The following is a 14,416-nucleotide window of genomic DNA, read 5'->3' on the forward strand; positions in this document are numbered from 1 at the left end:
TGGTGGTCATCTTGTGCCATGATGAAGGGCTTTCCTCTTCTTCCTCCTCCTCCTCCTCCTCAACACCTTCCAGCATCAACTTTAATCTAACAGAGCCAATAATTGTGAGAACTGCATGTTAGAATAATTGTGAATAGGGCTGCACAATACTGGAAAATCTGACATTGCGATATTTTGTATTTCTGCGATATATATTGTGATGTGAATACAGTTTCACCAGATGACCTAAGCAGCTTTATTTGGAAATAATTCTTCATTTTAGATTGATTGGGGTGATTTTGTTGGGGAGTGAATCTCAGATAATATATAACAAACTAATTACAAGTCTAGATAAATACAATATAGCAAAGATAAAAGTGAATTATAGTTTTCTGCAGAGTCTAACAGTATTAATCAACACTGCATAGTCTTCATTGTATATAATGTAAACTTTACAAACATTATTATTTCTTATGGCTGGACGTTTTAAACTCAAAAATATTGAAATGTTCACAAATATAAAAGATATAAAAATTTTTGTTCACCCAAAAATATAAGAATTTACTCAATATTTACCATTTACTCACCCTTCAACTGTTTTAAATGTTTATGAGTTATTAAATTATTTTCTTTTTTTTTATTTTTATATTGACCATTAGTTCTTAAAAGAAATATTTTTGCAAGAACGTTTAAAAGACTTTTAGTTTATAAAAATGGGATTAAATAAGCTTAAGTGTGTCAAAGACGTTACCTGAAGCGTGAGGTCTTGAATTTTTTCTTAGTAATAGATACTGGAGGTTTCACTGAGTAATGAAGCCTGAGACGAATTTCTGTTTGGCACGTCAACCAGCCAGAGTCCACACACTCAGCACCATCTGCCAACACATTTTATTTGCATATTAAAACAGGACGATATGAAAAGATGTTTTGGTATTGACAACATATTAAAACTGATGTTCATGTCATATCAATTGTCAAACTCACCATGGACTCCAAAATGCCCGTCGTCAACCACAAGCTCTGGTTCTGAAGAAAACAACCACAAGTTAGTATAACAGGTCAAACACTACTGCTACACATTTATAATAAAACCACCAGTACAGAGCAAGCAGATTATTAATTTATTTATGATCTTTTTCTTAAAGAATCATAATATGAAGATAGAATAAGCATTCAGTTTGCTCTGTACTGAATAGAGTTACATGTTTGTGGTCGAATATTCTATACAAGCATATTATAACCTAAGAATATCAGTAAAGAGTATTCTGAAATAATTAATACACTTTTGCCAGACATTTTATAACAATAATAACAATCTAAATCCACGATTCAAGAAGAGTTACCATGCAAGCAAGATTTCATGGCAAAATAAGCACAAAGAAATGCTGATAACGCTAAATTTTAAGGACTTTATGGATCCTGCCTTGCACAAATAAATAAAAGCAAAATGAAAATGGCATAGATGACCTATCAATAAATTACTTTAAATAGTTTGTTAAATGCAAAGTTCAAATGTGTTGTGCATGTAAATCATAGGTCTCAACTTAATTCCTGAAGGGCCAGAGCTCTGCAGTTTTGCGCCAACCCTATTTAAACACACCTGATGCAATTAATCAAGGGCTGTTTCTCAATATGCGTTCTTTAGCGATCGTGCGTCCTCGTGTAACGTCTTCATCAATCGCCCAAAGTTCAGTTCCAAAGCTCAAGACCTCAAGAACGGAGGATGTGTGAAAGTTCCCAGATGTGTTCTTAATATCGAGGATGCATCGAAGCAGACTTGAGCTGAATTGTGGCTGAATAAAGGAGGTGGGAATCGCAGGATCTTATATAGATTTATTATTAAAGTTCAGAGACATAACTTATTATCTCAGGAGTTTCCCTAAATGAGACGGTGAATGTAAACATTACCATGAAAATCTTAATTGAGGTATAAACATATTAAATGTGTTTATTAGCTGAAATTAGTCTCAAAATCTGTTTTATTTGTATTGTGAAAAGTATATTTGTAAGGTTGTGCATGCTGCATATATTGAAAATAGAAAAAAAAAAAATGCTGTAACGTTTAAATAATTTTCCATTAAAGACGCATGAAGGTCATGTAACCATCATGAAGAACGCAGCATCTTATTTCTCACAGGACGTGTTTTGTGTTCTCGCGGTCTCCCGAATTCGTTTTTCCGAGGTGACCTGGCAAGACCGGTCTTCACAAGAACGTGAGTCCTCTTGAAAACCTTGATTAGTTGGATCAGCTGTTTTTAATAGGGTTGGAGCAAAACTGTGCAGAGCTGTGGCCCTCCAGGAATAGAGTTTGAGAATTATGATGTAAATAAATGAGGATAAAATGCATGTGTGTTTTGAAATAGTATTGATTATAATAGTAAAACCAACTCAAAATGAATATTTGAATTGTTTAAAAAAAACAGGGATTAAAATAAATTAAGAGCAACAAAAGCAAAAAAACAGCATTGCTTGTAAACCTAGGAATCCACCAGTGGAAACAGCTTCGCTCTGTTTGTCTAAGATGAGCATTACGGCATTTATGGCCCAATAAATCTTATGGTTTCTAATAATTGAGCTGCCTTAAGTGGTGTTACATCTGTCCATGACAAATAGCACTGACATCAAAAGCTAAGGCAACATTAAATAAAGAAACTATTATGTTTCTTTAAATCATGAATTAATAATAAATGCACAATAAGACCAGGTGCATTTATTTACAAAGTAAATTGAGATGTTTATATTCTAAAAAATATATATGTGAGCCATTTCTGCATGATTCATTGATGCAAAGAAAAATAATAACAACCAACAGCAGAAATTAGGAGTACTTTAGGATCCAACAATGTTCCAAAAGCTAAAAATAACATTATTTTATGCTGTATTATATAAGTGAATGGTTTCATGTTGTCATTCGCTAGCTTGGAGAGTTACTGGGGAAAAACTGATCTGAATGCAGTAAGAATGAGGGAAGGAGTTTACAGTAGCACAATACAGCAACACAATATATCATTTTAGCATCGATATTGCATTGTGATCATTCGCAATATGCATATGCAATGTTAAAATTGTCCCGTTTGTAACTTTAATAACAAAACATTTTATTGAATTATTTACACAACGAAGACTACGCAGTAATATTTTGCATTTGATTATTCAATTACTGTTTATCTGGATGTTGTTAAACTCATTGGAAAACAATAAAACTTTATATTTAACTTGTATACTTTTCTTTATTTTGTTTATCTATGCTTGAAGATTGTTTATTACTAGTTATGCATATGTAAAATCAGGGCTTGACATTAACTTTTTTGATCACCAGCCACTGTGGCTAGTAGTTTTCCAACGTTACTAGCCACTCGCCATTTTCACTAGCCACTATTTTGAAAATATATGTTGGGAATGTTGGGAAAATATCTTTTATATGCATATAATTACTTGATTTAAATTTTGTGTTATGTCCACATGCCTCCTTGTTCATTTAACTTTTTTGTTATGACCCTGCTCAATGAGCATGAGAAAATAGATTGTGGTTTTATAGTATCGCATTGCAATTAGTTTTATTCCACATGACTTTTTTGGGCTCAACAATAAAGATTTACCAAACCACTTATTTCCTTGCCAAAAATTTTAAATAATGTGTCAAAACAAGCAAAATATAGCTGTATACATACACTTAATTTAACAAAAATGTTCTTAAAAAAATTAATTGATTGTCATCTATCCAAAACTATGCACAGTATTGTCCAGGCTAAAGGTCCCAGATCACCAGTTAACTATATATTAATTGAGGGTTAATCTCCTATTAAAGCAATGTTACAGTAAAGGATGATAATTAAACCATATTCAAAATAACTGTAAGCAAGAAACCAGGTGAAAAACATACAGTGTGCGATAATGAAAGGATGATCACGTGCATGATCAGTTAACGTTAGGCCCATTAATAATCTATTCAAAGAATGGTTAAAGTGAAAGTGGCAACTGCTGCTACTTACAAAAAATCTTGAGCTCTTGAAAGCAGCAAGGACAGTGGGTGCACGAGCATTGCTTTTTGTCCTGTCTATTACTCACCCTTGAAGATAATGGTATTCACCTGCTTTATTTTACTTGCTCAAAGTTATTTTAACAGTTAGTCGTGCTGCTTCTCGATTCTAAGATCACATTTGCACGCATATTGGCAAACGGTCATAAACTATAATAATTCTAAACTTTAGTGACTAGCCAGCACTGGCAATTACATTTTTTTAGCTGTCTAACACAGCTAAAATCTATCTGCATTTGGCAGGTATAAATGTCAAGCCCTGTCTAAATTCTTTCTAAAACAAGATTTTTAAGTCATCTGGTGAAATTGGATTGAGATGACGGTTTCCCAACCCTGTTACTGAAGGCACACTTACAGTACATATTTTGGAAGTCTCCCCTATCTGACCCATTCATTTCAGGTTTTGGAGTCTCTTCTAATGTTCTGATGAGTTGATTCAGCTGTGTTTGATAAGGGAGAGGTTGAAAATGTGTATTGTTGGTGTGCATTCAGGAACAGTGTTGGGAAACGCTGCAATATATATATCGTAGAATAAGTAGTTTACGGAATGCATTAGACACTCAATCGTGTGCACTGATCTGGGATCAGATACCTGAGGGACTCAATGATCGTGGCAGCTGATGGGTCTCCCATCTATTGACTATGACTTGACATGGACCACCAGCATTCTGTAATTCCAAGGGGGGGAGGGGTGTTAAGATCATGGACAGATTTTGGAAAAACAAAACCAGCTTTGGTCATTCAAACCAAAGTTTCACTCCCCCGAAAAATAGAGAATGAGATTTAGTAGTCACCATTTTCTGCCAGCTAGCCAGTTGGTTGAGATCTGAAAAGTGGACCAATTAGTCAGGGAAAAAACACATTGGCATTATTCACAGTGTTTAACTAGAGATCTCCAGGGTTTTATACATTCTGTATGCATGCATGCATGCATGTATATATATATATATATATATATATATATATATATATATATATATATATATATATATATATATATATATATATATATATATATATATATATATATATATATATATATATATATATATATATATATATATTTAAAGCATTCCAATGTGGTCATGTCATTGGCCCATAAACATGTCCTGCTTGTTAACAAACTATTTCATAGCTGTAATAAGAGGCAATTCAATCAGAACTTAAATGTTAAAACAGCTATCATAACATTACTCATCAATATGTGCCTCTTTTTGGATTCTCGGAAGCTATAGAAATTAAAAATGTAAAACAGGAAATATGGACCATTGTTTTTGTTTACATCCCTCAAAACGGTGAGTATTTTAGCTTCAAAAATTGATAAATGGTATTTAGCTTCAAATGTTTAGCATTTAACTTCAACAGTTTAAAAATGGCTACATTTAAATGCGCCCAAAGAATCTGTTTGGAATCGGATTGAGAGTTCAGCTGAATTCAAAAACGTTATTTTTTTTTAATTCTGATCAGATATGAAGGGGTGGTTTTTCCTTTTCTAATCTGATCCAACAGCTAAAAAAAATGACCATGTAAACTCTTGAATCAGACTACTTCCTCAATCGGAAGTCTGTGAGAAATACAGTATGCAGAGCGCAATGTTGACTTGCATTAGCTAGCTTATTATTTGATAAATGCACGATAAAGCATGTAAAAGTGCTGGCTGTATATTTTCACAAGGTTGCTTGATGCTCTTTATTTTATTTTAGAAAAGCACTGTAACCTAAATACAAGTTTAAATCAGACCTATAAATAATACAAATTAAAATTAAAGAAATAAAGTACAGGTCAAATATGAGAAATTGATGAAACAAAGAAAATCTGAAAAGAAATTATAAACCTTTTAAAACCAAAAAGATCCCCCTTTCTCTCTCTTCAATTTTAACACTATTTCCTATAATATTTTTTCTTCTATTAACTTTTTTTAATCTACAATGAACCTAAAAAAAAAACAAAAAAAAATTTAATCAGAATTTAAAACATGCACTGTAGAAAAATTATATGATCAGTTAGTCCTGACATCATGTGTTTTAGGTCATTGTAACTTATTAAACTAAGTAAAAAATTTAAGGCAACCAGGATTTTTTACAGTCTATAAACAGATATATGAATCAGAGTACAATGTTTAGAGTACATGTAAACAGATCAGGAATCAGATTCAGTTTATTCAGATTAGCAAAAATGGGTGCAAATAAACATATGAGATTTCTTTTCACTAATACATCCCTCACTAAAACTCTTAATACTTGTTGAAAACCTAAACCTAAAAGAATATTTATAGCCATGTTGTTGCTGTATATATATTATGTATGTAGGACACAATATGTTAGGAATGCAGAAAACCTGTTTCACAAACTTCATTCTTCTGAAAGAAAAAAAGGAAAAAAAAAAACTACCCAGAACTGGAGTCGAGTTCAGCTAAAAGAGATTAACAGCTGTGAGCAGAATGACCTGGAAACCCCACACATTCTCACACATGACATTTTACAACTCTTTAAACAACTTAAAATCTTAAAGAAAATTATGTTGTTAGTTATTTGGACCCAAATAATTAAAGATGATTAAAAGAAACACCCTGAGGAACGTTTATAAAAGACAAACATCCTTTAGAAAAGTCTCTTACAAGAAAATCTAGTCATAAAAAAATCTATTTAAAAGGTTATAAAGAATAAAATGATGAAAATCATTGAAATAGTTGACAACATAATCAGATTCTGCAACTTCAAATACTTAAATACAATTACAATTATTAGTTTTTTTTATTTATTCGCACCCAAAGAATTAAATAGAATTAAAAGTAATCCCTTGAGAAATGTTTAAAAAGACAAACATACTTCAGAAAAGTCTCTTAAAAGAACAGAAAGAAGTCATAAAAAATTTATAAACAATACAATCATGAAAATCACAAAATGCTTCAACAACTTAATCAAATAATGCACATAACTTTCAATTCTTAAATACAATTACAATTGTTTGTTTTTTTTAGTTATTCGCACCAAAAGAATTAAAGATGATTAAAAGAAATCCTTTGAGGAATGTTTGAAAACACAAACACATGTTTGAGAAAACTCTCTCAACCCTTTAACTTTCGTCTTAAGAAAAACAAAAGATTAATTTCTTTGGATAAATTATGCTCCTGACACCACTTAAAACATTTGGAGTTTTTTGATTAATGATAACCTACAGACAAAAGTTGGAACAATGTAAGCTAAAGGGTTAAAAGAGACTCAACAGTCATACATGTGTATCAAAACAGCTCGATATTATAATCATAAAAACCACAAATGATTAAACAATATCAGTTGATAATGCATACATAATCATATGTCTATCAGACAGATAAACAACTACAAAGATTAAAAAAAAAAAGAGGTAACAACCAGTTTTGGGTAAAGGTACTTTCAAAAGTAATAAATTACAATCTCAAGTCACTTAAAAAGTAGATAAATGTGAAACTTGGTTATACTTTTAGCAAATAAATGTGAAAGTGTTATTTTGCTGTTTTTTTATATTAATGTAAAATTGAGATTGTATTATATAACGGTTAATATAATACAAGTTTAAAAATATACTTTTAACTGTATAAAAACTTTAAATAACAATCAGTGTTGGTTAATTTTAAACGCAATACATTACAAACTTATTACAAAATATTTTAGGAAAGTAATGTAAGAGTAAATGTCATGTTTTGCTGGGGTTTTTTTTAAAGTTTAAGATAGGCTTAAAATTGTAATATATTGTTTTTAAAGTATAAAAGGACATAAATAACAAGTGTGGAGTAAAGTTACTTTTAAACGTAATATATTACAATCTTGAGTTACTTACAAAAAGTAACTAAATGTAAAACTTGTATTATTAGGAAATGAATGTGAAAGTAAGTGTTATTTTCTTTTTGCAGTTTTTTAGAATAAGATTAGGCTTAAGATTGTAATATATTATTTTGAATGTATAAAAAGACATTACAAACAACAAGCAGTGTTGGGTAAAGTTACTTTTAAAAGTAATATATTGCAATATCTTATTGCAAAATATTTTTTTGGGAAAGTAATGTACAAATACAATCTTGAGTCACTTATAACTAAATGTGAAACTTATGTTATTTCTACAGGCTTTTTAAAGACTAAAAAAGGCTTACTATTGTAATATATTACTTTTAAAAGTATAAAAAGACATAAATAACAACCAGCGTTGTGTCAGAGCACTTGTAAAAGTAATATCTAACATTTTTTATGCTTTATTTAGATTAGGATAGGCTTAAGATTGTAATATGTTATTTTTACAAGTATAAAAAGAGAAATTATAATTATTGTTCGTTAAAGTTACTTTCAAAATTAATATATTACAAACTTTAATTTCTTACAAAACATTTATAATATATAAGTGTAATTTTTGTAGGTTTTTTTTAGATTTAGGGCCAATCCCAGTTCTACTACTTAGTCCTTCCCCTTACCCCTACCTCTCATTTTGCACACTCACGTGAAGGTGTAGCGGTGTCCCAATTCTCTTTAGCTTGAAGGCATAGGAGTAAGGATTTTTCAGGACCACACTTAAAACCAAGGGGTACAAAAATTTCTCAGAATTTACCATCTACAACAGCAGCATGGCTGCACAGGCGAGTCAGGAGATGCACAAATTTGTATTTTTTGTCATTATTATGAATTTTTACAACAAACAAGCACATGTTTTAATACAGTTATACCAACATTAGTGTTTTACCATCATGCTTTTTAAAATACAATTTAAACAACGATAAATTTCTCTATCTATCGTCCATAATAATAACTCCTGTATAGTCGTCCCACAACATACTTTCACATCTGACACTCGAATACCCTGTCAGAAAAGTCTAGTGGCTGGGAATGACATTTTTACAGTGTCTGCTATAATGCTAATGTTGTGTTCTTGTGTTCCCAAAGATGAATATGGCCACTGTGCAAATGCACAGAACAGTTACGAGCTTATTGCCACGTTAAATCATTATGATAACATAATATCGTACCTTCAGTGATTTTCTGAAGATAAATACCAAAAAATAACCCAACTGGAATAACTACAGCAGTCGCGATCATTGATCTCACACGAAGTGAGAGATCGGGATGACAAATGATGACATATAGTGCTGTCCCATTTCTTAGGGGTAAGTATTGAAGCCCTTCCCCTTCACACTCTGTTTCAAGGGTCAAGGGCAAGTGGTAGGGGTACAAAAATAGAATTGGAATTGGGCCTAAGATAGGCTTAAGATTGTAAAATATTACTTTTAAAAGTATAAAAAGACAACCAGACCTTGCTGAAGTAACTTTTAAAAGTAATATCTTACAATCTAGAGTCACTTAAAAAATAACTAAATGTGAAACTTTTTTAAGATTAAGACAGCCTTCAGATTGTATAATATTTGTTTTAAAAGCATAAAAAGACAAAGTAACTAAAATGTGAAACCTTTGTTTTATTTTTAGAAAATTAATGTGAAAGTAAATGTTATGTTATTTTTAGGTTTCATTTTTAGATTAAGATAGGCTTAAAGTTGTATTACACTGCTCAGCATAACGGAGTACACCCCATTTTAAAAATGAATATTTTTCTCCATTTCTCGGTGAATATGGGCAATGTATTTTGGTGATTTGAACAAAACTGATTTATTAAACAGATACATTAATTAAAATAATATTTTAGTCACCTAACATATTTAGAAATTAAAAGATAATACATTTAAATTCAAGCAAAATATTGCAACAAAAAATGACAATATACAAAATTTCAACAAATTTTTTTGCTTCTCTTGATTTTTTTAATTTGCAGGGTTCAGCACTAAGGATTTTTATTACTGGCCCAATCAGGCCAGTGTTTCCGATTTTTATTTGCCCTGCCAAAATTTTCATGTTTCAAAATATCATATTGTATAGCTTCCTTTTAAAAATATTAATTTAAAAGATAGATTTGTGAGGGTGTACTTATATATGCTGAGTACTGTATATTACTTTTAAAAGTAACTTTGCCCAACACTGATAACTATAAATACATAAAGCTGAGACTGCTCTTTAAAGGTCCTGCTAAGGCTAATCAGTTCACCATTGGACCTTTAAACATGACTTGCGTCTAATATCGCATTCCCGTTTACCTAGAAAAGAAAATCTCACCTTAGACTCCAAAATGAATGCTTTGAAATAGCGATATTTGGTTTCAGCCCCTCTGGGAACGTGAATGGTTGTTCTCCATAAGCCGCTGGGAGGTGAGAGGAGGCATGCGAGAAAAACACAGGAGATAAATATGTGTGTCAAGGGTAAATGAAAGCAAATATAAGATGGCATGGTACATGTACCCATCCTCCTCTGCCGGCTGCAGGGTCACGGCTTTTTGCTGACACCAGCTGCCCAGGGTTTCACAACTGCCAACCACTGCGATCACCTCACCTGACACAGAAGAAAACAACATAAAACAAGTTCATTAAGTTTCTCTTTTGTGGTAAATGAAAGTATGTGCTTACAGGGGATGCATTACAGTAATACTACAGTCATAATAAAAGGGATAGTTCACTCAAAACTGAAAATTGACTTACTATTTACTGTCCCTCAAACTTTTTGAGTTTCTTTCTTCTGTTGAACACAAAAGAAGACATTTTGAAGAAAGCTGAAAACCTGTAACCATTGACTTCAATAGTAGGAAAAGCAGCTACTATGGAAGTCAATGGTTGCCGGTTTCCAGCTTTCTTCAAAATATCTTCTTTTGTGTTCAACAGAAGAAAGAAACTCATGAAGGTTTGAAACAAATAAAAAGTGAGTAAACGATGATAGAATTTTCTTTTTGAGGGTGAATTATTCCTTTAAGTATCAACACTTGTGGTTAAATTAGTTTTAACCTGTATTATTTACTCATAATTTTTTTATAAAAGGTTTTTGATACATAAATGAATTTCAAATGCAATGTATAATGCAAACACATTAGGATTAACACAATATATCATTATATAATGCATTACATAAAACAAAAAAAAGTTTAAGAAAATTTTACTTAAGAAAAAATGTATTAAAACCTTGAATTAAAAAGTATGCAAGCAAAAAAATATATCTTTTCATTTGACTTTTTGCGAAGTAAAATAAACACGCATAATAAACTAGAAAGGAAGAGCATGTCTACCACGTTTGTCACCAAGTTCAATCCCAGATGTAAGATTATCAAAACATTACAGCCTCTGCTACAGAGGAGATATTAACTGAACACACTCCAATCGATTCTAACATTTAAAAGGATGCTTTTTATTAATACTTTTTTAAAATTAAATCTTAAGAGCAGCATAACTAACTTAATAACAACTAGCAAGGGATTAAACTAAATTTTATTAATTTACTATTGACTGAAAAACAATATAATTATCGCTACTGACTTAAAAATTTTACAGTGTTATTGATTTCTTCTTCTTACCAAGTGTTGTGCTCCCTCTCACTGTCAGAGTCACTTTAGTGCTGTCCATGACTGACACACAGGCAGATGCAGATGAGAATGAAGAGACCTGAAACACGGACAGAAAAAAACGCACTTGACCCCTAATGCAGAATAAATCTAAACCCTGTTAACAATATCAGCTGATATGGATTTTCTGTTTTTATACAGAGCTGCTGTACACTTGGAAATTACCTCACTGTTCTTTTAGAGTCTATTTATGTTACATTAAAAATATATAGAAAATTATTTTAAAGTTGTAAACAACCAAAAAAAATCAATGAGACATAAATGAGACATAGTTGTCAAATTCCGGAATGTGAACACGATCCAACTAGAGTTAAGAATCGGTTCAACCACATTTGATAAAACCCGGCTGGTTGAGTGGAGGAAGCAACATCAACACGGTCTGAACCGGCTGCAGCCGGTTACTGTCAGAGACAACAACACCCGGTATCGTTAACCGAGGGCTCTCAAAACACAACACTCTGACTAGATAAGCAGCACTGTTGAACGTTGTACACGTTCTAAAATGCTTTCTAAATAGTGAGCCTTCTAACGTTAGGTATTTGAGACGAAACCACATTTTGCTAAGCGAAAACCTGTAACTCATGTATAATGCGAAATACAGAGTACAGCGTGCATTGAGTACCTATACGCTAAACAAAAAACATGGTAAAATGAGCTTTACCTGAGTTTAAAGACAAATATCCATCTTCGTTTAATGTTACAGCAGTACCGGGAAACGTTAATCGCGCGCTGACGTGCCCATGTTTACATGCACGCGGTTCTGCAAGCCCCGGTAATGCGACACCCTTAACTGAAAACCATTTCGTTAAAGAATTTTATTGAGATATCAAGCGTAAAACGCTCAAGTCTATCAGTTGCGCGAGTCCGTGTACTGGTCGAAACAAATAAAAGCAGAATTACGGGTTATAATAGCGCTGAGAATGTGACTTTGTTGTAGGAAATAAAAATAAAGGCGGGCATGACAACTCGACCCCGCCTCTCTGCGTTTTCAGAAACGCGTATGATTGGTGAAGGAAGTGATTGACGCGTGATAGGCGGGTGTGCCTTGCTGACGTGTCTGTTGGGTGGAGTTCATTGGGGAAGATGTTTTTCAAACTGGCCGGTGTCCTTGAACATGTCCAAAGGTAAAGCATGACACATGTTATAATATAATCATATAATAACGATCTAATAACAATTATAAAATAATTTACAAACCCAAATCAGAAAAAGTTAGGACAGTGTGGAAAACGCAAAAAAAAAGGAAAGAAGAAATTGATTTCTAAATTTACTTTGACTTGTATTTCATTGTGGACAATACAACAGCACATTACTTAATGTATTCCTCGTGAATTTTTTTTAACAAACACCTATTTGAATTGTGGTTCTTGCAACATTTTTTTTAAAGAAGTTGGAACAGCAAAGCATTTATCACTATATAATGTTGCCATTCCTTTTCACAACACTTAAAAGACGTTTAGGGACTGAAGATACCAACTTAAAAGTGTTTCAGGTGTTTCAATTTGGTCCCATTCTTCCTGCAAACAAGTCTAAAAGTGGGCAACAGTACGTGGTCTTCGTTGTTGCATTATGTGCTTCAAAATGTGCCACAGATTCTCTATTGGAGACAGGTCGGGACTGCAGACAGACCAGTCAAATAGCTGTATCCTCTTCCACCGCAGCCTGGACTTTATAATATGTGCAGAATGTGGTTTTACATTGTGTTGTTGAAGTATGCATGGGCGTCCCAGGAAAAGGCAGCAGCATATTGTGACAACCCCATACCATGACAGACATTGGCTTTTGGGCTTATTGCTGGTTAAAGTCTGGATGATCCTTTTCTTCTTTGATAAGGAGGACTCTGCATCCATTTCTCCCAAAAAATACCTGAAATACTGATTCATCTGACCACTGTACATGTTTCCACTTTGTGATGGTCCATCCCAGATGCCATTGTTAATATAGGGCTTCCTTTTGGCACAGTACAGTTTTATCTGGTATACAATGTAAAGACATATTGTGGTACTTGATAACCATTTGCCAAAGTAGTCCTGAGCCCATGTGGTGATATCGCTTATAGATGAATGATTAATCTTGATGCAGTGCCACCTGAGAGATCGGAGATCACAGTTGTTTAGCTTAGGCTTGCGCCCTTGTCCTTTATGCACTGAAATTCCCCCTGATTCCTTGAATCTTTTAATGATGTTATGCACTTGTAATAGTTTTCTCACGTATTTGTTGGCAAATTGGCGATCCTCAGCTCATCTCTGCTCCTACAGAACTAGACCTTTTCTTGAATGCTGCTTTTGTACCAAATCATAATTACAATCACCTGTTGACATCACCTGTTTCAAATCACATCATTATTTAAACAATTTACCTGATTACTAGCCCTAAACTGCTCCTGTCCCAAGTTTTTTAGTTTTTTTTTTGGATGTGTTGCAGGTCTGAATGACAGGAAAGGATGTATATTTACAAATGAAATGAAGTTGACCAGCGAAAACGAGAAATATGTTGTGTTCATATTGTCTGCAATGAAATACAATTCAAATTAAATATGGAAATCACTACTTTATTTTTTTTATTTGCGTTTTCCATACTGTCCCAACTTTTTCTTATTTGGGGTTGTAATTTGCTGATTTCATGTATAATGTAGAAAATTCAATAAAATAAATTCTAATAAAAATTCAGCTTGTTCATGAAAATACCACAATCTTGTGTCAAAGCAAGTGACATTTTTTTCTCCTTAAAAATAAAAGTTTACTCAGCTTAATTCAGAAAATGTAGTGGAGTAAACAGTAAAATATTTAGTTTTGGAATGTAGTGAAGCAAAAGTAAAAGTTTCATAAAATAAAAAAGACTACTTAAATACTTAAAATATGTACTTATGTACAGTAGTGAGTTAAAAATACTTACTGTCCACCACTTTACCGACATTAAAGTAAGTTAAAGTAAAATAAA

General features: G+C 32.4%; 1 protein-coding gene across 1 annotated transcript in view; it reads right to left on the minus strand.

Moving 5' to 3' along the window:
* The window catches only part of gpcpd1 (glycerophosphocholine phosphodiesterase 1), a 39,410-nt gene extending 27,894 nt beyond the window's left edge, over positions 1–11,516 (minus strand). The window contains exons 1-7 of the mRNA XM_056445502.1: positions 11,429–11,516; positions 10,329–10,419; positions 10,147–10,231; positions 4,611–4,686; positions 964–1,005; positions 731–854; positions 1–86 (exon numbers count right to left, since the gene is read on the minus strand). The exon at positions 1–86 is cut by the window's left edge and continues 152 nt beyond it. Coding sequence (XP_056301477.1) covers positions 1–86; positions 731–854; positions 964–1,005; positions 4,611–4,686; positions 10,147–10,231; positions 10,329–10,419; positions 11,429–11,477 — 553 coding nt within the window. The 5' untranslated portion in view covers positions 11,478–11,516. The remainder of the gene's footprint in view (positions 87–730; positions 855–963; positions 1,006–4,610; positions 4,687–10,146; positions 10,232–10,328; positions 10,420–11,428) is intronic.
* Positions 11,517–14,416: the final 2,900 nt, after the last annotated feature.

This window comes from Danio aesculapii, chromosome 20 (genome assembly GCF_903798145.1).
Source record: "Danio aesculapii chromosome 20, fDanAes4.1, whole genome shotgun sequence".
In the NCBI taxonomy this organism is placed as follows: Eukaryota; Metazoa; Chordata; class Actinopteri; order Cypriniformes; family Danionidae; genus Danio; species Danio aesculapii.